Consider the following 25,905-nt stretch of genomic DNA (forward strand, 5'->3'; position numbering starts at 1 on the left):
GTATATGTATACATATGTATATGTATACATATGTATGTATATGTATACATATGTATGTATATGTATACATATGTATGTATATGTATACATATGTATGTATATGTATACGTATGTATATGTATATGTATACATATGTATATGTATATATACGTATACATATATGTGTATATGTATATGTATATGTATATATACGTATACATATATGTGTATATGTATACATATATGTATATGTATATATACGTATACATATATGTGTATACGTATACATATATGTGTATATGTATACATATGTGTATATGTATACATACGTATACATATATGTGTATATGTATACATATGTGTATATGTATGTATACATATGTGTATATGTGTATATGTATGTGTATATGTGTATATGTGTGTGTATATGTGTATATGTGTGTGTATATGTGTATATGTATATGTGTATGTATATGTGTATATGTGTGTATATATGTATATGTATATATATGTATGTGTATATGTATGTATATATGTGTATGTATGTGTGTATGTATGTATATATGTGTATGTATGTGTGTGTGCGTGTGAGCAGCGAACTCTTCTTTGGCTTCCTGTTGTGCACATGTAGCATAAGCTGCTAGGGGTCTGTGTCATGAAAGAGTAGATCTTCCCATGCAAGACAGCTTATCTCTGCTCTCCTTCTCTTCCTTTGCTGAATGTGTACTGGGCCAATACTCGTATGAGAGAGAGCGAGAGAGAGAGCAAGCTTGGCAAGAAAGCAGAGGACATGCAAATATTTCTGGCACCAAATCCTAAATATTCAACCTTTTTACCAATGTTTAACACACATTATTATATTACACAAGTGGGATGGAGACAGCCAGCAGAGGTATATAATCTGTGGTTCTTTCAGGTCCTTCGCTCTTGCAATCGTATTAATATATAGCCTCTCCTTCATCCTTTACTCGGCTTGTTCCTAATAACCATACCATGATTATCACAGTAAAGCCAGCCTGTTTACACAACAGTTCATCTGTTGATTTAGTTTGAGGAGAACTGCTTTCCAAAATGTAGAAAAAGAGATGAGCAGTCATTTTTATATTTAGTATATAAATGTCTATTCATGTTAGTAAGACATTATTCCCATGGGAAAGGTACTAACAGTATAGTTTGTATAAAATGTTAGATTTTTCCCCTTTTTAATGCAAAGTGCAGCTCTGCTTCCTTGCTCTTTATGGATGTGCACCTATGTTGGTTTTGCATCACGTGATGTTAACAGACCGTATGAGCCAGCAGTTGCTGCTTTAGCAAAGTAATTCATAATTCCTCATCTCGGTAGTAATACACCTATTTTCAGTTCTACATGATGTTAGAGACTGTTCTCTTTGACTTAGTAAATGATTTTACAGTTTTTGGCTCATGCACCAGCACTTTGTTCACAGATGATCTGGCCTCTTTTGAGCTCTGTTTGTTATTTCCTGCTGCGTAGACAGTGTGATTTGATTTTTGGCCTGGTGTTAAGCGTGGTAGTTCAGTGTGCCAAGACAGCTAAAAATCCAACGCTTTTGGATAGCTTCTGTAGATAGATCACAGTCACCTGGCTGTGGTGTTGGTCCTGATACTGCAATCTAAGTAAGGTACTCGAGGTTTACCTACATGCTGCTATGCAGTACTACTGATTAATCCTTCTGTTTTTGAATGTCATGTGAAATGCTTGAGAGAGATGAACATTGGCCATGGTTACGCATGACTTTTCAATGGAACTTTTGTGGTCGGATGCGCCAGATCACAACTCACTTGTGTTCACACTTGACACTTCAATTCGACCTGATCGGATAGTGGTTGGATATATTTCCTGGTTAAAGAAGCGGCTGTAAAACGGAGGACAAACGCATTTAATGTCCTATAAATTCTTCATAAAAGTCCCCCCGGTAATGTTGCTGCTTACTCTTCCTCATGCTGACCACACCTCACCGAGATTGGAACTCAATGCGAGTCAGGCGGATGATATCCCAATGCGAGCAAGATCCGACACTGGAGCATACAGACTTAACAATTAATGTGTCCTGGCATGATCGGATGACAAAAGTCGCATTGAACAGACAGGTGTGACCACGTTGATGCATTGACAGATATGATATTATCCAGACTGTCATGCAAGAAAGCACACAAAAATACCCCCCCCCCCTAATAGTATATACTGCAGAGTCTGTCAAGACTGATTATTAAAACATTAAAATCTTAATTCAAAGTTACGGATTGGCATCATTTAAATCATCTTATGTGTTTGGCCATGCATGTCTGGTAGAGTGATTGATCCAGGCAGTGTCTGTGGACCAACGGGTCACTGACTTTCAACCAGAAAAAACTTTTACAAGTTTGTAGAATCTACATGTTCAAACTGTTCCCCTGGATTGCATAACAGAGCAGGACTGCTGCCAGCACATTTCCTTCTTATGCCTTAAGCTACCTCCCCTGTTGTTTTTCTCACCACTTGATAAGGCACTATGTTTCTCATACCATTGGCAACATAAAAATGGAAGTCCATGCCAGGTCACCAGATTGAGCCACTGAGTTACTGGCACGGAGTGTAAACGCTGCAGTTTGTAAGTGTTCATGTAAGGTTACTTTAAAGTATGGGGTGTGCAAAGTACACTAAAGTTGTAAATAATAGGACACTGAAAAGGAATGAATAAAAGGGGAGGCCTGAGAATGCAACCAGCCTGCAGAGACAACATGTAAACACATGCACATGTTCTGGAAAATGTAACCCCCACCCCTCCAAATCCACTGTGGCCTGTCAGTCAAAAGCATCCACTCTGGTGCCTCCTGAAAACCAGACTTCTTACAGTGTTGGTACTCTGGGAGCTCAATGGTTAAACACCTGAACCTGCTAAGAGGGAGACGTAGTCTGGTACTAAAAACAATACAGAAGAGCCGTGGATAGTACTGCCACTCTATTGGTCCAATGAAGCAAAAATGTTCTGTAGAATGAGTCCAATAGCGCCAAGATGGATATGAGACGTTTATGTGGCCCAGGACATTCGCTGCACGTTCTCAGGATTCTTGTGTAACAGCTGAGAAAAGCTAGGGGGGTGTGTGTGTTTTGAAATTGCTTTGTATGACAAAAGGTGTGTGGCAGCTGAAAAGAACCATTGTTGACAGGTAGCCAATTTTACTTTAATCCTAATACTTGCATCCCTCAGAGCCTAAATAGGTTACACTGCTCATGGTTTTACAGAAAAGGATTTCAGTGGGAATCTAAGTTGTAACCACTGAAGCTTAGTGGGTGCAAAAGCTTAAACAAACCAGAGTCTACAAAATCAATCTCAAACTCATTACAACAGCATCTCCTGGTCTGCATGACATTACAAATGTAGAATAGGTCTTGTCTCTATTTGATCTACTCTTTGCTGCACTGAGTTCACACATTATGATTTGGCTGCCTCAAAGTGTTTTCTGTAAATAAGCCTTTCCCCTTTTATTGTCTGCTTGTGAAACTAGCAGAATAACCATTCTCCCTCTCTTATGCTGAATATGTGCTGACATGAACAAAATAGACGCTAAGCACAAATATAGCCCACAGGATTGCTAGCCACTTCACCTTTCTGTAATTTGTGAATGTGTAAAAGGAATTTAGTCCTTGCTTGTCTGTCAGTCCCAGGTCATTTGACGTAAAAAGCAAAATGCAGATTGTTGTTGGTTGTTATGATGACGACACACGTCAGCGGGGCCGTAAAGTTTTGTCGCAGCTCGCCAGGAAGAGAGCGGCCTGCTGGCCACCGGCCTGCTGTTCAGCTCACTTTCTGTAACCAGTGTAGCATTAAAAGCATGGCGGGATTAGCAAGCTAACTAGTTCGCTAGTTAATGCTTTAATGCTACACTGATAACAGAAAATAAGCTGAAGAAAGTTATCACTTATTTAACAGGAGCAATGTGATTTCCTGCAGTGTGTCAAGAGTGTGTGGATGAATCACTAAGTTTGTTTTAAATTTAACTAATTTATTCTGGCTCTCTACGCTTTGTAACACCGCTGTTTGTTTTAGTAGTTACTGCAAAACCTCACCTCAGTGTGTCCATGACTGAGGTTAAGTTGGTTTAGTTCATACGGAAGTTAGCCCGCTACAATGCTCGCAATGGCAACGGTACACAAAGAATTGCTTGTTTTTCTTATCATGGGAGATTCTAAAAGTCTCTCTTTTATTGTTATGAAGTACAGTGCCACTTGAGGTCTTTTAATTAGTATAACCTTCAGACTTTTGTCTGTTGATATTTCCAAGAGGACTTTGTATAGTATAGGCAATATCTTAAATAATTAATTCTAAATATCCTTGCTTTGGGTCTTCCTCAGGTTTCTACTTTTAGTGTTTCTATGCGCCACTCTTTACTTGCTGCACCTCCATTAAACCCTCCCCAACCTGCAGGTTCATTCACTATTCTTGTCATAGCCCCTTTTTGTGTCACCCTGTCTATCTGGCTCACTTTTCATTCCCCGTCTCCTTCTCTCTTCCCTTTCTCTGCTGTGTCCTGCCTCTCTGTCTGACTCAGAGTAGCTGTGCCTGGTTCTGTGGATTGCATAAAAGGGAGATTCTATAAATATCTGCAGGAGTGACCCACAGCTAATATGTGTGATGATTACGGTGAGGAAAACAGAAAAGCTGGAGCCTCACATCCTTTGCACCCTGAGGCAATGACAGCTAGAGGAACTCATAGAAGCATCTTGTGGTTTCATTCCAACGTGTCTCAAAAAACATAAAAAATATATATTTGATCTGCTCTTGCATGCATGCAAACATGTATGCAAGTGCCTGCATTACTAGTGTGTGTGTGTGTTTCCTTCGCCACAGAGTCACTGTGCCATGTGCCTGTGGCACACTTGCCAAAATGCAATGCAACATGTTGCTGAGCAGCTTCATTCCCTCAACAGCACAGGCCATATACCATAAGCCTGTTTGTTGCTCAGTCAGTCTAAATCACCATATCCTTTAATAGCTGGACTTGCACAACACTGTTGTCATAACATAACAGACTTGTTGACTTGTCTGCATGTACCTTGATGACAACTTTTAATTTCTGTGTGACCTATTTTGACCTAAGTCATTCGACATTTAGTGTTTCGACATAGATAGGAGTTTGTCTGTTGTAAGCCCCGAAGGAGATGCTAACACTGAATAATATTTGTCTGAATTATACTTTGAATAGGCTTAGTGTACCTGGCATATTAGTAGTAGTAGTCTAACACTCAGAAACGCACACTTCAGCAACTCAGTGTGTGATTTGGTGACGAACAGGGGCTGAACTACACCTGAACCAGCTGTTAGTGTCTGTGAATGCACGTCTCACAATACAAGGCATGACTACCATAAGCCTTTAATTGCACTGCAGATGTCTTACTCAGGTAGTTAGTTGCATTTGCCCCATTTATTTCTGTGTCTCTGTCTCTCTCACACACACACACACACACACACACACACACACACACACACACACACATGCGCAGCAGTCCTTTTACCTTACCACTGCTCCAGTTTTAGCATCACTGCGTCCTCATTATGGCTGACTTCTCCATGCTGTGGTTGTGAGCAGAGGGAGGAATTGGAGTAAGGGGGTAGCCCTGACCGAGAAGTTAAAGCTGCTCCACAGAATTAGGTCACATACAGCCTGTCATGGTCACATTATTTTTGTTACATTGTGAGGGACTGATCATTGCATGTGGTTTAAAAAGCAGAAGAAGTACTCCTGTAAGGAAGTACTGCTACAACAGTTCGAAGATTAACTGTAGACCGATTTTGGGTTATTGATGACTAATGGATAGATAACGATAGTTGTACATTTCCCACTCATCTTTTTTTCTCTACCTACCCTAACCCTGTTCTGCGATGATTCCTTTTTACGGCCCAATCTGTGATACCATTGTTGTATTGTGTTTAGGCCTTTCAACCTAACCTTGGTTTGGTTCCTTGGGTAATATGTATTCTTGTTTGTGGCTAATGTTAAAATTGCTTCATACTATGAATAGTTCTGGGATTGTTAACAGGTCAGGAGATGATGTAATAGCCTTTTAAAGTGGCCAGTGAAAGGTTAAGTCCACTCTCGACTCAATGCAATCTACTACAGCGCTATGTGACCTTTGATGCTCACAATCTGATTGTTAAATGGCAAATCTCCATTTAGCTTGTGTATCCATACTGTATATGAGTATCTTTGTGGTTCATGAATATCATCTGTCATGTTGTGGTCAGTGAGTGTACCAGTTGATTAAGGCTCAATGTTTGTGTATTAGAGACATTTCCTAAAAAGCACAAGACTGATGGTGTGTGTGTGTGTGTGTGTGTTGAGAAAACATTCTGAAGTGTATGCTGATGGTTTTGTAAGCTGTCGCTTTATACTCTAAATACTCACTAAATACTTCTCTGCACTATTGATTTGAGTGCAGCTTTTACCAGATTGCAAATTCATGTTCCCTCTTACTGTATTTACACCTCTACATATTGGTTAATTACATGATCAGTCAGTCTTGATTACACTTTAATTACAGCCACTTAGAATTTAATGCCTCGTGAATTAGCATAGAGGAAGTGCACGCTAACACGCCGCGCTTTCAAAGAGTCTGTTCTTCCGAGCACAATGTCCCATTTCCCCACTCATTATTGACAGCTTGACACACATTTGGGCTCTGATGGAAAATGTATCTTATAATGATGCTGTTCTCTCTCTCCCAGCTCCCCTGTTTATCTATACTGGTACGACTGGTATGTCCTAAAAAGTCAGCTCCTTTTCTGCGGTGATAAATCTCCCAAATTGGCTGTCGTCGATCTTCACTTAAACCAATGATGTTATTCTTAATATTAGCATTGGTCCAGGTTTGTTTATTTCCCTGACTCCTGCCATCTTGCAAGCAAAATTGTAAGAGTTGTATACATTTAAAAAGTAGCTGGACTCAAGACTGAAGATTGTATTGGGGTGACACCCAGCCAGTTGAAAATATAGCCACATGTTTGAGTCTATGAGAGTAGCAAAACATCTCAAGAGTCCAAACTTGAGTTGTGCTTTTTATTGGGACACAAAAGTATATATGTGAATGTTAGTGTGCCGAGAACAGGTTTGTTGCACTACACTTATACTTCAACGTAACTTACCACCAATTGGTTTGTGACTCATTCTGTTTTCTTGTGCTTGTGGCTGCATTGTGGCTTTGTACAAAAGCAGCCTGTACAGCGAGAAATTAAAGTACATGTGATGGACAGTTAGTAAATACGGATATCAGTCCTATGAATCGGATGAGGACCACTCATGTATTGGTGGCACTGAAGCAAGTGAACCATGAACGCATCGGGAGAAGAAGCATGCATAAATCAAACCAAACCTTTTGAAAAATGCTTCTTATTCAATAACAAATATAAATACAACCCAAAATACTGTAGGATCCTTAAAAATGACTACCTCTAATTCAAGGTAAAGACCTGTGTTGCAGCACTAAGCTGTCCATCTCAGCCTAGAATGGAGAAATGTCTGCCTGAGTCCTTCACTCGTCATGTCATGGAGATGAGCCAATCAAACGTGGCCATTTGCTTGTGTCGGCACAACCCTCACAGGGCTTGGGCCGAAATGGGCTGAGAGGTAGCCGGGCACTGATGTATCGCATAATGCCCGGAGACAGCAGCCTCCAATGGGCCAGTGTTTAGGGGGAGAAGGCCCGCAAACGTGTTTTTGAGGAATGTCTACACTCGCTCACTCAGAGGGATGAGGAGAGGACACGCTACGCACAGACTGAGGCATCATGCATCGTTCTCACGAGGAGTAAAACCGGCTCTCTTGGTCTCCGGATTCCAAAAACTGGTATTCTGGACAGCCCTAAAATCTCTTCTAGTGACACATTCTGGTTGTAGCTTGTAGGTCACTAACTGAGTTGTCAGAATTTAGAATAGATGAACAAGATGATGGTTAGTTTTAGCTTTCTCCCTCCATCCTGCTGTCGTACCTGATGCTTAGTCTTGTTTCTTTGCTTTGGGAGAGATTTCTCTCCATACTTTCATTTCCTTTTTATATCTTGCTCCTAAGAAATGGCCTGATCGTTTGTATTTTTACACTCAAGATTTAAAAAATTAAAACTTATTGCAATGTCACCCAGTCAACACTATCGTCGGGCTGTCATCTGCGAGAGTGAGTCATCTATCGGTCATTGTTCAGAGAGATAAGGCAATGCCATGCTGCTGACAGAGCACACTCTACTCACCAACTTCCCGTCTGATGGAGCAACAGCACACGCTTGGTTCACCCTGGGCCGGAAAACCAGTCTTCATCACCATGGAGACAAACAGGAAGTGGTGGTGTGAAAATTGTCTGCAAGTTTGCGAGCTGCAGGAAGATGGGCCGATACGCTGGAGACATCTGATGAAACAACACACAAGAGCCACACTTAGCTCAAGATAGACATTATGACCAGAGCCGAGCAGATGAAAGGAGTATTTTTAGTTATACATTGTTTTTATCGAATTTATTTTTACCTGATTTTTGTGTTTAAGCATGTTTGTACACTAGGTGTCTTCGAGTGCGTGCATGTGTGCTTTGTAAGATCAGGCACTGTCTCTGCCTTTGTGTGAAACACAGCTTTGTTGATTAGGTGACATCTCCCCACTGAGTACCCAGGATGCATCTGTGGTATAGCATCACTGTGACGTTGGTGCCTGTCACACCAGGGCACTGAAATATTTCTGGATATGGCACTTGGATACTCTGCTTGCTCTCTCTAATGCCCTCCTTTCCATATCTTTTTAATCACGCTTTTTTTTTTTTTCTTTTTTTTCTCATTTCCTACCGAGAAATTCTCTCCTGCTCTTAGGCTATCTTCTGTTAACCGTGCACACACATTTGCTTAAAGCTTACAATAATCCTAGAGGATATTTAGTAAGAATAGTAACTCTTAACTATAGTAAGACAACATCAAAGTGCTATAGGCAAGGTAAACAGGCTTGTTCTTGAAATGTTTCTGTGCTCAAATTGTGCATGTTTGCTGACTTGGTTAACAGAAAAGTTGGAATAGTGAAATAGTGTTACTGCTGACTATATATTCATCTTCACACAAACGCTCTCTCTCTCTCTCGAGCGGGCACTCTGTAACGTTACGCAGGGCTTGCAATTCACTGGCAGAAAGCCTGACGGAGTATGCCAGGCAGTTATTGCCACCAAAGTTTGAGTGTTTAAGTGTATTCAGTACACCTTCATCACAAGTGTGTTTACTAGAATGAAAGGGTATTAATAGATTGAAGAAACTTGCCAACACTCCTGTCTGCAGCCAACAACGAATACACAAGGGTGCGCAGACACACACACCCCATCATCATTCTATTTGTATCAAGCTGTGCCTGAGTCATAACAAATGTCAGGTCTGCGTATTGCAGCAATCAGTGATGCATGACCAGTTCCAAATTGTAACCCCTGCAATGTGCCGTATGTCTTAGAAGCCCCGTTGTTCATGCAGTGTGCAATTTTTGAAGTGTTTTGTAATTTGCATTTTGTTGGATGGCAATCATGACTATAAATGTGTAGAAACATGGAACTCATATAATCAAGTTTTAACAGTCAAGACACGTGTTTTCAGCTGATTCGCCCGTGACCTGTTACCGGGAGGTCAGTCTTATATTTACTGCATGATAGTAACTTCACAGCCCCACACACGTGTCGCTGAGTGAAGGGGACTTAAAGCTCACAATTTGTTCATCTTAAAAACATTTGGAACAACTAACTTAATCAGACCCTTATTATATGGTAATTCATTCCCATGCTGCTGCTCCGAGTAATCGCAGTGACCGGCTCGTCTGCCAGCAGCACAGAGCTGTACAGCGAACGTTAACGGGGGTTACGTTGTTCGAAAGAAATTGTGAATTGGCAACTCTGAATCGGCAGGTTAGACTTTTAAAATATTGGATATCAGAACCGGCCAAGAACATTTGGTGACTCTCTAGTTAACAGTCTAACTCACCTGGTAGTACACAACATCTAGTTTATGTATTTTCAAACTTAAGTGTTCAAATATGAGTGCAAGTAGAAAGCAAATACGCTCTTGAATGGTGAACACACTCAAACTAGAAGATTAGAAAATTGCACTGCATCACAGACGACACAGATCTTATCTTTCTTGCACGAGTGACACTTTTTTGTTGTAATTCCGCAACATACCACACTTTCACTCTTTATCTGAGATGATTAACAAAGAAAAGTGACATTAATCATGCGAGTCGTTTTCGTGCTGCCAATGCAAAAACCAAATCCTTGTGTTACACTGAATGTCTTTTAAATCCAGTCATGTGTAAGCCACTGCTTATCTTTACACCAGTCTGTTAAAAGATGCTGCTAATTAGGTGTGATAATATTGAATCATGAAAGAGGAAGCACACAGCTAGCACATCAAAGAATGCTGAACAGTACACTCTCGGTATCCCAAGGCTTCTAGCATGACTTATGTAACGTGATTTTACTGACATGTTTTCGACTGCTTTTTATTGCTCGATACTTCACTGACCTCCATTTCTTTTCTATGTTGTTTTTTTTTTCCTGCCCAGATAAATGAGTTGAGCCATGTTCAGATTCCCATCATGCTCATGCCAGATGACTTCAAGGCCTATTCTAAGATCAAAGTGGACAACCACCTATTCAACAAGTAAGGTCTTTTTAAGTATATTATACAATTATAGTATTTTATTTTCATAAACCTGTGAATTTAGAACCGAGAGCATCTCATAAACTATGTCACTGTTTTGTTTTGTTTTTTAATTGTTTTTTTTGTGTACCCACAGGGAGAACATGCCCAGCCATTTCAAGTTCAAGGAGTACTGCCCTCTGGTGTTTCGAAACCTCAGAGAGAGGTTTGGCATCGACGATCAGGACTTCTTGGTAAGAAACATTATCCTGAAATGTATCTGAAGCGTGTGTAATAAATGTAACCCTCTGGTCCTATTAGACCACTGAAACATTCGTAACTATTTCTAAACTAATTTGATCACAGTCTTCTTCTGTAAATGATTGCACTTTTTCCTTTCCCTCTTTTGTTTCAGCCTTGATTTCCTTCTTCTTTTTTTTTTCCACTCTTCCCGACTAAATCCCCACTCCCAGAGCAGGCAATGAGTTGGCAGTATTTGGAGGTCGTTGCGTCCCAGCTCAGTGCAGCTGTCCTTCTCACATGTTTACATTAGGGTTCGGCTGGCTGCAGTGAGTGGGCAGTTGGGGCTGTTAAACCACTGGCCAGTGCAAAGAAATGTTGTGACATTCTCAACTACTTTTCTACATGAGGCACTAGTCACATTGTGGTCAAAAAGGTTTATTGGTTTATATTTTTCTAAAGGCCTGTTGGTATTATTTCTAATTCCATTGGTGAAATTCTTCAGTACAGCCAATGGGTACCACCAGCTGCAGGCTCTTTTGATGACATGCACAGTACCCATTAGTTTTCATAAGCAATGCTAGCAGTATTAAATTCAGTTCTGGGAGGGTAACTGAAGTGAAACAGATTAACATTTTTCCCCACATTATGATAAATGTCTGGTGGAGAAAATTACAAACTAAAACAAACATTAGGATATTCCTTTGAAAGCTTTTTTTATTTTTATTTTTTATCTATGCCAGCCTCAGGCGAAGGGCCTCTTAAACATTTCAGCTTGTGACACAAACCACCTCAATGTTGCACCAGGACCTGGACTGTAAGTGGGCCTCTAAGGTTCCATGGTTTTAAGCAAAAGATGCTATGGCATGAAGAGGGGAGAGTGCACCGAGGGCAGAGGACATTAGGAATTCTTGGAGAATGAGGCGTGCAGCCAAGGGTGTTGGATCATGTTACTTTTCAGCTCCAAAGTCTGGGCAGCAGCTGTTTGTCTGTGTGTAGGTTTGGACAGGGAGCAGGCATCGGAGTCAGAACCCCACATGTTTAGACTGGAGGGTGGAAGGTGGTCGGATAACTAGAGCGTAGAGGCAGGACATGCAGTATTGTGGGATCCATTCAAGTACACCAGACTATTTCAACCGCTGAACCAACTAAGAAAACGTGTACTCGTAGTTGAATTAGCATTTGAAATACAAAATGTTTTCTGTGTTTTCAGAACTCTCTGACACGCAGTGCACCTTTGAACAGTGAGGCCCAGGGACGGAGCGGGGCCCGCTTCCATACCTCTTATGACAAACGCTACGTCATCAAGACCATCAGCAGCGAGGATGTGGCAGAGATGCACAACATTCTAAAGAAATATCATCAGGTGAGAACCAGTGGTGGAGTTAGACTTTCTCGTTGCCTGCCATTTTGACTGACAGTGTTGCAAAAATTCTGTCTTATATCTTATTAGCCGTTATTTCATTTTTTTTTTTCAATTATAATAAGACACTTTTTGTCAAATTCAGCGAATATCTTCACGGTCTGCCAGCTGTTCGTTCTGTTTGCGCAGTGGAAGAAAGTGTTCAAGTTTCATATTATACATATATATAAACACAAGCCTTGATCCTTCTATAAGATGAGCTTTCTCAAACCGTGTGTCTTTGATAGAATCAAAATACCTCAAACATAATTTGACTCTGCTAGCTCCCTCTTCTGATACAAACACCTGTCTCCTAGGGGGACCACTGGACGTCGGAGACTCTGTCTTTCTCTCTCATTCTTTGAAGGAGCTTGTACAAAATTGGACTAAATTATAAAACGCATGTAATTGGTCATCTTGACCCTTTTTGTCTTCCTGCATTACAAACTGACGCATTGGCCCACAGAATGCACAAGTCAAAGACTTGTAATAACATCAATGATGCTTTTACAGCTTGTGCTCTAAATTATTGATTTTGTGATTTTCAATAAGTGTGAGGGTTCAAATTCATTCATCATTTCCTAATCCAGCTGTTGTCAGAGCACTCTTGTCTATCTATCACTTTACAGTTGATCACAGAGTGATACTAAAGGTATCACAAACAAACCTTTCTTTCTCACTGTCTCCCCTATAAAGGCAGTAAGCGTACAAATGCTACACATGCTTTAAACATTCATATTCCTCCTTCTGTTTTCGTAGTTTATCGTGGAGTGCCATGGCAACACACTGCTGCCTCAGTTTCTGGGGATTTACCGGCTCACCGTGGATGGAGATGAGACCTACATGATTGTCACTCGCAATGTCTTCTCTCACCGCCTTTCCGTCTACAAAAAATATGATCTCAAGGTAGGAGTGGAAACGGGATCAACAATAAAGGAAGCAATGAAATGCAAAGTGATCAGAATAGAATATGAATATTACAAGAAGTTATGTAAGTTTAATTTATAGTTGCACTGTACCAGTTCACTTTTTCGCACTCATTTTGTCAAGAACCAGTTGTCACTGATCATCTGAGCTTTTGGTGCAAGAATTAAAAGAATGTTAATCGTGTAGTTTTTGTCTTAATTTCCTTTTTTTTTTTTTGTTTCTAGGGTTCCACGGTGGCAAGAGAGGCCAGCGACAAGGAGAAGGTACAATCACCCGTCAGGCGGGTTCCACCGCTATACATTCCACATAACTTTCAACCTCTGGACCTTTACTGTGTGCCTTGAAGACACAATAATAGTAATGATAATAGTAATGATAATATAAACTCAGAGTGCTACAATTTAAAAGAAAATTAAACAAATGCATCAAACTAGTTATAAACATGTAAAAAAATAATTTTAAAAAAGCATCAAAAGAAACAAGATAATCCTGTAGCCAGCAAGTGTCTCTACACCGACAACCAGATGTTCACATGTCAATACGCAAACCACCAAGTCTTATTTTCTTTTCTTTTTTTGTGAACTTAGTAAAGCAATCACCCTCTCTCTATATTTTGTGGAGAAAATAGAACAAGTGAATCCGTTAACGAGCAATTTCAATTTTCTTCTTGTATTACTCTTCACGTAGTTTACTTCCACTGAACAGACTGCTGTCCTTTCAGCACATCAGGAGGTGCGTTGCTGAAAGACCAGCTGGTTCTGATGACAGTGGAGGTTGAAGTCGGTGTGGATTAAACGAATGGACACTTTCATAGTACTTTGCTGTCTCGATTCTCGTTTAGTTTTAGTAACAAAAGCAGATAAAAGGTGTTCAGAAACTCTGGAATTCTTTTTTTTTTTTTTCTCATGTAATGAAAAATGACTTTAATAATGTGATTGAACTTGATGTCCATTAAAAGCCATGTGGACAATTAGAGAATGAGGGAGAACAAACTGGTTCCAGTGGTTTGAATAACCTACACCGCTTCAAACAATTCCAGGCTCACTGTCGTCACCCAAATGGCCAAACTAACGCAACTTTAATGTCTAATTGTGTTTCCCTTTGGGTGGGGATGACAGTAGCACATGTCCATCTCCTTCAGTTAGCGCCTACTTCATCACCCCATTCCCTTTCTAGCCCCTGCATGCTTTTTATGTCTCTTTAATTTGCTTCATCCTCTATAACCTTGCTTCTGCTGTTCCATCAGTTCCCCTGCCTGCTGTTTGTGTGTGAAAGATTGAGTGGTGTGTGTGTGTGTGTGTGTGTGTGTGTGTGTGTGTGTGTGTGTTTGGGTATGTGTTGGGTTAAGAGTTTTATTCAATCAAATGCCTTTTCATGGTGTGTTTTCTATATAGCTGTGTGTTTGACTGGGCTGTGTGTGTGTGTGTGTTTGGGTGTTAGCAGTATATATGAGCTTTTGTGTGACTGATGGTGATGGAAATGTTGCAGTTTGTGGGAGACTGGCTATTTTTTGTTTTTGCTCTTGGCTGCTTGGACAGTCACCTCAAAATGAATTGTGAAGAACTTGATGGTTCGTCGTGCTTCCACTCAGGATTGTGTTAGCTAACAATTAGAATGGATGTTTCAGCAGATGTGAACAATGTATTTTGTTTGGATAAATGTCTCGACCTTTTGAAGGATGGAAGTTGCTGACGGCGTCCTTGAACACTTTGACTTTGGACCACTGTTGGTTTGACGTGACGGCTCAGCGGTATTGGAGGGGGATGGTTGTCCAAAGTGTTTTGTTTGTCATTGCATGTTTCCAATCGTTGCCCTGCAAAGGTTTGTCTGACCATGAAAAAGGTTTTTATATGAAAGCGTCACAGTTTTGACCCAGAGAGGTTTGAACTTTCCAACAGGTTTCACAGGGGCTTAATCGTGGGGCACCATGCAGTGAGGCATGGAAGACTTCAGGGAATCCCTGAACTAAATATATCCTTCTGTAAACTGAAGAAGAAACAAAACAGCATTGGGTTTAAAACGTAGGAATGGAAAAACAAAGCAGCTGAGGATTACACACACACACACACACACACACACCTGAGGCTCCTGTGTGACCTCTTTTTGGCTGCGGCTCAGCTGTGTGTGTGTGTGTGTGTGTGTGAAACACCATTTACAGTCTAGCAAAAGAGGAGGAACAGGATACATTTTTGTCAAGCTACCATGAATGAAGATGTTATTTTCCAACACACTGACTACCACTGACTCTAAACTCACAAACGATTACAAGTTGTTGCTGTAAGTCTGGGGGGAATTCTGTGCTTATTTTACCTTTTCGGTGAAAGGCAGCTCATACAGTAAGCATTATACAGTAATAGCGAGTAAAGTGAAGCCTTTCACTATTTCAACTCGCATGCAGAATACATTACATGATCTCACACATACTTTTGAATCTGCACACACACACATTCTCTCCCAACTTACAACAGGTCTCTGTGTCACAACTAAGGCTCAGACATCAAAGACAAGGATCTGGCGAGAGACATGGTTTCATCACATGAAACACCTTTGTACAAACACGCACTTGCAGATATGCTTACCCACCCACACCTGCACTTACCTACTACAAGTGCCCAGCGGCTATGAGTAAATGTTGTTTTTCTTTCCTTCAAGTAGTTCTTCTGTTAGTTAAGTATGTGAACATGACACTACACTCACACAGTGCAGTTGGCCTGTCAAATGAAGAAGAGGGTGAATCATGCCAAACGAAAGAATAATCATGAGTTTTGTTCCGAGGGTGTGTGTGTGTGTGTGTGTGTGTGTGTGTGTGTGTGTGTGTGTGTGTCTGTGTGACAAAAAAACAAACAAAGAAAACCTTCACACACACTCAAACAACAAGCATGGCAGGATTCTCTCCTGACTGCATGACCGTCTCCCTTTCATGCATGCATCTGCATGGTTTATAATGTTTTTTTCTGCATCTTTTTTAAAGTTACATTATTTGCGAACACATTCCGATGTGTATGAACACCAGCTCCATTCTGTTGCACATTGTGGACATGTTTTTTTTTTTGTTTTGTTTTTTTTCTATATTTTTCTTTCCATACAATACATTTTGCAGTTCTTGGTAGCTTCTGTCTCAGGGGTTTTTGGCTGTCAAACAGCAGCAATTGGCTTTCGAACACATTTTATGTACAGCCTTTTACCAAGCAGTGGGTTTATGCGTTAATTGTTTTTTACTCTTAATTAATCTTAATGTAAATATGTTCTTATTCAGGCCCATCAAATCACACTGCTTGCTTTATTCCACATTACTTTCTTTGTGGTTATCCACAATTTAGTAAATGTGTAATTAAGGCCTTCTTGCGATCGCAGTATTTGTTATGTCACCTGGAAAATGTAGAGGTTTTGTTTGTAAGTTCTTAAACAGCCGCTGGTCCTTGGTTTGTGGAATACCACCCGTCTCTACTCAGCCTCTGCTCAGTAGCTATCAGCTACACTCGTCTCTCCTAACGCCACCACCGGATGGTATCTCCTGTGGGCGAACATGGCTTTAATGTGTCTGTATGACTGAGTGTGAACTGTTTTGATATTTTATTAGTGGCCCTTTGTCTAGTAATTGTAATAAGCTTTTAGAAATAGCACCACACCTGAATAGATGGCAAAACACAGGTGAATAGAATGCAAATTAGTTTACGGTTGCTTGCTTGCTCTTCGCAGTTCCAGCTCCTAGCCTCCTTAGAGTAGCGCTGCAGACTGCTTCCTTCCTCTACCAGGCATTGATGCCAGGAAACAGTCATAATACCAGTGTAGGCAGACTAGTTAAACTAACTAGTGTAACTTCAAAAAGTTTATAGACGGATCTTTCGCGTTCTTGCCCTTTCCAACCCTCTACCAATTTGAAAAAACAATTGTGTTCTGTTACATTTTAAACACTTTGCCTTTACTTCCAACTTCCTTCCTCCCTTCCTCTCTCCTTTCTTCTCTCCTCTCCTCCACCCCTACCGTCCCTCCTTCGCTCCCCCTTTTCTAGCAGCCGCCCCAACCAGAGGATGTGCCCCTGCGGCCCAAATCTGGTAACGTTCAGCAAAGGCTGCAAACACTGCGGATTGCCACGCGCTTTTACTGCGCCATGAAACACGTAAGAGATGTAAGAGAACCAGGGCTCATATACCAGGCATGATCTATTAAACCAATCTTTTTCTTATTATTATTATTTTTTTATTTTTTACGGTCAAGCATTTTCGTTTCCTCGTCTGATCCAGTCTGATGCACTGTTATTTAAAGGCCATATTTTACACACTTTTCGTCCATTTAAAGTCACCTTTTGCTCAACTTGTCAGCAAGTTATGTTTTAGTTGCCAGACAGTTTGTTTTTGTTCCTACCATTCACTCAACGGCAACAACATGTATGTGAAACACTGGAGAGCAAGAAGTGGAGGAGTAAGGTGGCGGCATGAATGGGAGGGACATTCAAAAACTAAAACTAATAATCAGGAACCAGAGATGGAAAGGGAACGTATACTTGCATTCCTGGAGAATTCTCTTGCTTCATTGCAAGTTTTATTCTAAGTTTAAAACAAAATGCTACGATTTTTTCTGCAGTACAACTGATGAGCAGACCACATTAACTGACCTGTGTACACTAACCACAGCAGTATAGAGAACAGAGTGCATTTTTTTAGTTTCTGAAGAGTTCAAATTAAGATGGCAGAAGATAACGTGTCCTTTCTCTATGTCTTACATCCCACTTTGCTTTGTTAAATATAATGTGTTAGGCAATAGTTGAGCTGGTGCCGTGGGACATTAGTTGATGGCTAGTCTGAGAAATGAGTCCCGTTTGTTTTTTAGGCATCCTTGAGCAATTACATGTGTCTCAATTCTCAGTTTGTTTCTAGTTTTTCGGCGACATTGTTTCCATTAAAAAGTCAAGTATATGACAGACGGTATGGTTTTGTATATTTAGCTTTTAGTATAAATGCAGAAATAGTTTCAGGACATTTGACATAAAATTATGAAATGAACTGGGTGCAAACTACAGTATTTGTTACGTACTCCAAGAGCTCTCCTACTCACCCGAACAGTTGATTGTGCATAAATTATATTCACAGCTTATACTGTGTTCACATGCATACCAATGCTAGTTAACACACGAAATGCTTGACGTTGCCTTGGCTTGCATTTGGTTGATATGAACCTGCTGATCAAAGTATTGAATGACAATTCCACGTGAATAAAGAAAGTGACTGTTGATGATAAACAAATTCTATTAAAGTCAGAGCGCATGATTTACAAACTGCATATCGGTGAATGTTACTCTACGTCAGTGGGAATATAACTGGATACAAAGGTCTAGCAGCAGCCCAGTGTTAGCATACCACAAAGACTACAGAAGGCATAGCTTTGCTCCTCTGACACGGCAAGACATCGAGTTGCCAAAGGCCAAGATCCATTTTCCAGCCAGCTGTCAGGAGACAGAAAAGAAATGAGACCGTTTTTTTTCCTGTGAAAAAATCCACCTGTCACACAGGTTTACAAGCCTCATCAGCAACCCACCCTTTCTTCCTGCCTCTAATATATCTTTCTGTTTCTTCTACTTACCTCAATGTAGTGAAACCGCTCAAGAGTCAGAAACATTTCATTGCAATCATTGTACTCGAGAAAATCAGTAACGAGCCCACTGACAGCATCCTGCGCATGACTGGGAGGAAGCGTGAGGCTCAATGAACCGGTTAGAAAGTCTGAGAGTGTACGGCATAGAAATACAAGGCAGTTGAGAACGACGGCGTACAAAAGACGGGTGAATGTAAGAGTCGAGGTGTCAGTTCAGGTGACAGGCCTGCGAAATGCTTGTTCACACTTTGCAGTCAGCCTTATGTTGCGTCCTCATTTACTTTTTATGTTGCGTTTATGGTCAGTCTAGCAAGTTGTACATCCCATATTTCTTGCAAATTGGAGGTTTATGTCTGTGTGTGTGTGTGTGTATATATATATATATATATATATATATGTGCTCAAATGTCCTATTTTGTGAGATGTAATCCTGTCTTCATCCGTGTAACGGTGTAATCTGTATGTGTGTTTGTGTGTCAATGTGTGCCGTCCAAACTCATTCAAGTGCTACAGAGTGCTGTTGTGTTGCTGCTCTTCTCCTGCTGCTATAGAAACACTGTAGTAACTAAACTGCTGCTGCTGCTGCCTTGTTACCTCATGTCCTGCTCTCTTTTTCCTAAGTGACTCAGAACAAGGCCCGTCCCTCCTCACATAGCACCCCCTACAGGCTGCTGGCAGCTCTGCAAGCAGCCTGGTCACGAAGTGAATTGATCCCAGTGGACAGACACTTAAATAGGAGACTCCTTCATTCTGTTTGTAGGCTGAATAGTGGGAATCCGTCACAACGATACCGTATGCGCTGGCTTAACAGAGTTATAAAAAGAGTTTATAGTTGATGCAAACCACAGTCTGGTTTCCGAGAAGCATCTTGGATGAACAATATGTGTATCATTTGTCTCAGTGAGGGATGTACTCTGTTATCAAACCGATAAGAACGGGATGCTTTTTGGAGACCAGCCCAGTGCCAACAAGGCCGTTCCATGTATTTGATTGGACGTCCTTTCTTTCATGACACAGAGTATGGATCTACCGGATGCATTTAAAAATCTAAAGACCAAACTTCTGTGCAATTTGCCACAAAAATGCTGAATGCCGTGTGTTTGATGGCACTGAGAAGTGAATATGTTTCACTGTGGAAAATATGCAAATGGTGCATCAGATGGATCTGTGCCCTGCTGTGAGCATGCTGCATGTACAACTTTGCACAGTTAGCCTTGGTTTGGACTGACCTGTACCTTGTCAGCCAACTCCTTCGACAGTGATATGTGTTGTAGTTGGCTGAATCAGACGGGCTTATCCAACAAACTACAGGCTCACAAGGCTTCTTCTATGACAAAGGGGCATTTCAACATGCACGACTTTCTTGTCAGGCAGATACAGTCAAACACGCTGTTGACATGACTCATTTCTAAGATTAGTGTTAATCTTTGTCGTCGGGCATTTCGAAATACCCCTTAATTGTTACAGTTGAACAAGACGGCTATATGCTATCGTTTAGTCTTGTGTAATGACAGTTTATTACATTGTTGATGTTATTCTTGGGAAAAGGATGAACAACACTGATTCTGGTGTTATTGGTTTTAGTAAATGTTTTCTTTCTATTCAATTTTTGACCTTTTATGTCAAATATCTCAAACAATAATCAATTATATTTAGGGATTTGACTTTGTTATTAAATGAACCGATCTGATCTCAAAGAGAACTTGATTTGCTCACCAGAAGTCTGTGACATTGTTTTGCCCAGGTCTACTGCCTACAGTGCTTCTCAGGTTTGAACTGTCTAAGTTTTATATGTTCTGGCTGTTTATTTGGCCACTAATCTCCAATACTAATGGGCAGGCAAAGGAGCTGCCCACCTACAAGGACAATGACTTCATCAATGACGGGCAGAAGATCTGCATTGACGGGGAAAACAAGAAGATGTTCCTGGAGAAGCTTAGGAAAGACGTAGAGGTATGTGTCGTAGAAAATTACAGAAAAAGTCCACCCCCCTTCAGTATCACTCCTTTCTGTCTGTATAAATACATTTTCTCTTTCATCTCCCTCCTCACTTGCTTTTATTTCCTCCACTGTCCTACCTTCTTCCGCCGTCCTTAGTTCCTTGCCCAGCTGAAGCTCATGGACTACAGTCTGCTGGTGGGGATCCACGATGTGGAAAGAGCCGAGCAGGAAGACGTGGAGAGCGAGGACAACGAGCCCGAGGAGGAGGGTGAGAGTGACGGAGGAGGCATCGGAACACCCCCCGACAGTCCCAGCAACACCTTGGACAGCATCAAGCATCTGTCACCTGGAGAGTTTGATCCCGCCATTGACGTCTACGCCATCAGAAGCAATGATGGTGAGTAGCCAGACACTGTTTTTCAGACTTATGATGCAATGATAAATACAACCCGTGTAATGTGAGGGTTGTACTTTACAACTAAATAATATATACTGTACTGAGAGCTCCCCCTACTGGGTGTTGTAGTTCTCTTTCTAGTCGTCAAACGGCTGTTTGTCTCATTTAACAATACCTGGTTTTGCCTGATGACACTGTGCTGATGTATAGATTGTCATCCAGGGTGCATTTGTTTTAAACTACAGGTGCTCCCAAGAAGGAGGTTTACTTCATGGCTGTCATAGACATCCTGCAGCATTACGATGCCAAGAAGAAAGCTGCTCACGCCGCCAAGACTGTCAAACATGGAGTATGTAGCTGCACCCGAGAGCTATTCGAATGCTTCTGTTAAAAGAAAAAAAAAAAAAGAATCACCACACCGACTTGAGTTAGAAGCCAAATATACTTTTTTGGTGAATGACAGTCGTCTTTGTGTCCCTTTTTTACAGGCCGGAGCGGAGATCTCCACGGTGAACCCAGAGCAGTACTCCAAGAGGTTTTACGATTTCATCACCACTATCCTGTCATAGCCTCCAGGAGCGACAGGGGGCACCGAGGCACATAGGAAAGGGAGGGCAAATGGGGAGTAGGTCGGGGCAGATGGGTGACGGAGAGAGAAAAAAAACCATCAAGAGGCTGAATTAATAAGGTGCTGTGATGGTTTTTATCACTCTCCCTCATGCATCCTCCTCATCCCTCCCCGTTTGTCTCTCTCTCTTTCAATGGCGTGCGATGCTCTGCAGCTAAAACAGAAACGTCATTCGTTTACATTTAACCTCTCCTCTGTTGACTTTTGCTCATGTGTTTCTTTGAATAAGGGTGTCGAAAGAAAGCATCCAAGTCATTATATTTTTTTTATGTTTTTTTTTTTTTTATATTTGTTTTTGTCTGTATGGTTGTTTATGTGGGAATATGGCTTTTTATTGCATCTAATCCAACATCCAGCACCCTGCATTATTTTTTTTATCGTGAGGAAGCGGAGTGTAGAGGTCAGATTACGGCACAAGGTGAGGTTCCTCTTGCAAGGGGAAGGCTTAAGCGGGATGTAATGAGGAAGTTCATGTTGAGTCTTGCCTAATGCAATTGCTTCATTTCAGGGAGTGGGAAGCAGTCTTCCAATAGGCCAACAGCCAGACCCCCCGACCCACCCAAATGCTATACAAGCACTCGGCCAAACAAATATTCCCACTTGGGTTCCTTCTGCATCACCCAACCTTTAGACGCCACCCCGTCCCCACCCTTTCCTTCGTGTACAGTTAATGAATTGTGCTTCTGGGTTATCCTCTTGCCACACACTCGCAACAACAAACACTTTGCATTAGCCGAGATGAATTTACTTGTTAAAGTAAATTTCGATGCTTGTTTCCAGCACGAGTTGCACCTCAGTGGTTGTCAGTGCTTTGTCCCTTTCGCTTTGTTGTGATGCACAAGGATTAAGAATGAATAAGGGAAGGATGTGTACCTAGAAATGAGAAAAAGAGGGATTTGAGCATATACTAAAATGTGTTCACTTGCATTCCCTCTGGATACGTTGGGCATTGTTATGTCGGACTGGTTTCTGTTCCTGTGGCAGGGAATGACCCAGAACTCGTGTGGCTGTAGTGATAAGAGTCCGTCACTCTTTGTTATATCTTCATGTAGGGTGTTCCAGATTAAAACATCAACAGCCCTTACCTTTCTGTTGCTATCAGCACCTTATGGAAAAAAAAAAATCAAAAATGTTGCACTTTTATTTGTTATTTGAGGTTAGGAGCTCTTGTTCTGTTACTTGTGCTGCAACAAAGAGGGAAAGGAGCTCTGCTCTTTAAGAATTGAATCTTTAGGGGCCTGATCTCAGATCCTGTCTCCTCCTGTCCGCCTCCTTTCTCACCTATGGGTACACTTACTGTCGGGATTGGTAAGGAAGACTTTACTGCAATATTAGACGGAAAAGTGGACGAGTTCTATTTACAGGGCTTTTTGTAAACTAACCTTCCAATCCTTTTCAGAAGTGCTGTAGGGTGTCTGATTGGCGGGGCTTCGGCCCAGGCAACGGTGTCAGGGCAGGCAGAAGACTGTTTACCTCCAGCATCGTACCAGCACACACTCGATGATGGCGAACGATGTGTGTGTCAGTGTTCAAAACTTGTAAATGGGGGGGAAAAGAAAGGGAAGATTGGAAAGAGTAGCTGCAGATGTAAAGATGCGCATTAAGTCATTAACACCAACCGCATCTTTCTCTTCTCTAACCTCAGCTGTGAGTCTGTTATTCATCGTTCTTTGTGTTATTGTTGACATTTTTAAAGGTGGTTTATCTGTGTTTGAATTTGGCGGTTTTATGAATTAACGTGGTAATAATCGTTTTGTTTCTGTTTGAGTTTTTTTGTATATTTTGCACAAGAGGAAAGGAACCAAATGTTACGAATACGATCCCAATTAGTTGATATAGTCTTAACAAGGGAAATGCAATATACTTGTGTGTAAGTGAGAAAAGTTGTGCGTGTGATGTTGTGTATCACTTCTGGATAACCAACTAAAACAAGTAAAGTTGTCCTCCTTGACCATTGTAACCCATGCAAAAAGCTTCCATCACAATATCTTTGTTAGGAATCACATTTATATTTTTACATTGGATTTTAGTCATGAAATATAGTTTTATTTAAAAACAAAAGAAAAAAAGGAGCCACCCTTGTGAATGAATGATGGTGCTGTGGTAAATGAAGAATGATGCTGCTTGAATTTACACAATACTTATGATAGATGTACTTAAAAAATTTTAAAAAAAATCATAAAAAAATTGCATGTCACAGGACTAAGTTTCCTTCCCCTCGCTAGTCTGTGTTGTTGGCTGTTCAGGTTCTCTTTGTGTCCCTACACTTTAACCATATTTGTGAGCTGTTCAGCGTAAAATAGTCCCTACCATGCTTTAAATAACTGTTTTTCATTGTATACACTGTGCAAGATGTGTGCCTTTATATTCCAAAATTATTTAATTTTATATTTTGTAATCTTTTTTTAAAACAAAGGTAAACGGTTATTTTAACAATAGGGTATGTACTTTCACATGGATTATTCCCCCTGCTCAACCTTCTTCCACTCCACCACCTCTGTATTTAAATTTGTTCATATTATTCGGTCAGTTAAACAAAACCATTCGACTGATTGGGTTTTAACCGACATTAACAACTGAATAGCTGTCTTACATTTGAATATGGTGGATTGGTTTGGATTCTGTAAATTGAAATCTATCATTGTGATTATTCAGTGTGTACGGGCGTCCCGTTGCTCCTCAGAGTGAGGGGGTGTCTGCTGATATTAATCCCTTGTTCGTTCACGCTGGTCCTGCCTTTATAAAGAACGTGCGTGTGTGGAAGTGCATTGTGAAATGTGTTTTGTTGTACTTGTTAACTGACAGCTGCCCCCCCACCCACCCACCCACCCACCCCACCTCAGGAGTCTGTCAGCATCATCGTCACATTTACCTTCTAACCACAGATTTCAGGAATATTTTTTTTTTTTTGTCCAAAATTTCACTTTGATATAAAACTCCGACTCATTTCTGAAACAGGTTTATGTTCTCTTGCGTTTTGTGTAACCCTGATAGTTGATAGTTCATCCTGAGTCGGTGGTTAATTGATATTTCAGTGTTCTTTCAGTATTTCTGGGCTGTTTTGTTTCTATTGTCACATAGCTCATACTGTACATAGGTTGTGTCATAAAGAAAACGGGGAATGAGGGAACATATTCACACTCTAGTCTGCTTTGCTCTGTTTGGCCCTGGAGGCCTCCCTCTGGTCAGATATCAGCAAGTAGAAAACAGAGCAGTGCATGCTGGGAGAGTGATTTATTTTCTTCTTTTTTTTCTGTTTTGTTTTGGGAATATTAAATCTGGCTCTTATGTAAGGAAGGCGATGATGATGCCAGAACTAAACAAATGCAAATTAATGACAATAACAACACATGCGCCCTGCTGCTGTACCTTGACTTTAATAGGTCCTTGCTTTTGTGACTTCTCTCATGAATGAGCTCCTTCACCCATCAACCCCACCAGTCAACCTGCTGCCACGTTGACTTGCCAAAAGCATCTTTCAACGGTCAGAACTACCACACATGAGCTTGAAGAACATTGTGTATAGTGTGTGTTTGTTTGAAATTAATTTTTTTTTGTTGTTTTTTTACATGCACTGGGAAATGGAGCGAGGTGTGCATCACTGATATGTAAACATGTCCAAAGTTATGAGAAACAACCCTGTGCTCGTGTGGTTAAGTGTTAAACGTGTTAAGGGAAAATTTGATTACAAATGCAAATGACCGGAGGCCAGGCAAGAACTGCAGAGATGAAAAAATTCCCTTTGGGCGTTAAGATTCAAAGCCAAGACATCTTTGTGGAGAAAAAAATGATTTAGGAATTCTTTGCATTCTTTGCATTTGCATTTGCATGTCAAGTCAACAGAGCCAGGGCTCGGAAACATGCCCGTCTGCAATTGAGCTTTGGTCTCACAAAAGTCCCAAGTACTTTTAGAAAACATCTAAAAGTCGTGTGTGTGTGTGTGTGTGTGTGTGTGTGTGTGTGTGTGTGTGTGTGCGCGCGTGTGTGTGTGTGTTGCTGTCTGACAATGGTTGGTGAGAGTTCTCTTTCAGTGGCAGAGAGGCCAAAATGACGATGTATGTTTATTGTTCTTCACATTTAATGATGGTGTTGAGAATACACTCCATTCCATAAGCGTTCACTCAAACCAATTAAAGCACTTGTTCTGCTTAACTCTA

At 40.9% G+C, this 25,905-nt stretch overlaps 1 protein-coding gene across 4 annotated transcripts; it reads left to right on the forward strand.

The window, feature by feature from the left end:
- Window positions 1-496: 496 nt before the first annotated feature.
- On the forward strand, window positions 497-25,905 carry pip4k2aa (phosphatidylinositol-5-phosphate 4-kinase, type II, alpha a). Of its 4 annotated transcripts, XM_031850045.1 has the most exons (11): window positions 497-10,642; window positions 10,779-10,875; window positions 12,075-12,227; window positions 13,023-13,169; window positions 13,415-13,453; window positions 17,203-17,319; window positions 20,622-20,735; window positions 20,880-21,120; window positions 21,366-21,469; window positions 21,609-21,711; window positions 21,860-25,905. In XM_031850045.1, exons 1-10 carry the CDS (start codon window positions 10,578-10,580, stop codon window positions 21,687-21,689), a joined length of 1,158 nt encoding a protein of 385 aa, XP_031705905.1. In that variant the 5' UTR covers window positions 497-10,577; the 3' UTR covers window positions 21,690-21,711; window positions 21,860-25,905. The 4 variants fall into 4 exon arrangements, with proteins under 4 accessions (XP_031705905.1, XP_031705904.1, XP_031705906.1 ...); XM_031850044.1 differs by having other exon boundaries at window positions 21,609-25,905; XM_031850046.1 differs by having other exon boundaries at window positions 17,203-17,310; window positions 21,609-25,905.

This window comes from Anarrhichthys ocellatus, unplaced genomic scaffold, assembly GCF_004355925.1.
Source record: "Anarrhichthys ocellatus isolate YVR2014 unplaced genomic scaffold, GSC_Weel_1.0 scaffold10, whole genome shotgun sequence".
Taxonomy (NCBI): domain Eukaryota; kingdom Metazoa; phylum Chordata; class Actinopteri; order Perciformes; family Anarhichadidae; genus Anarrhichthys; species Anarrhichthys ocellatus.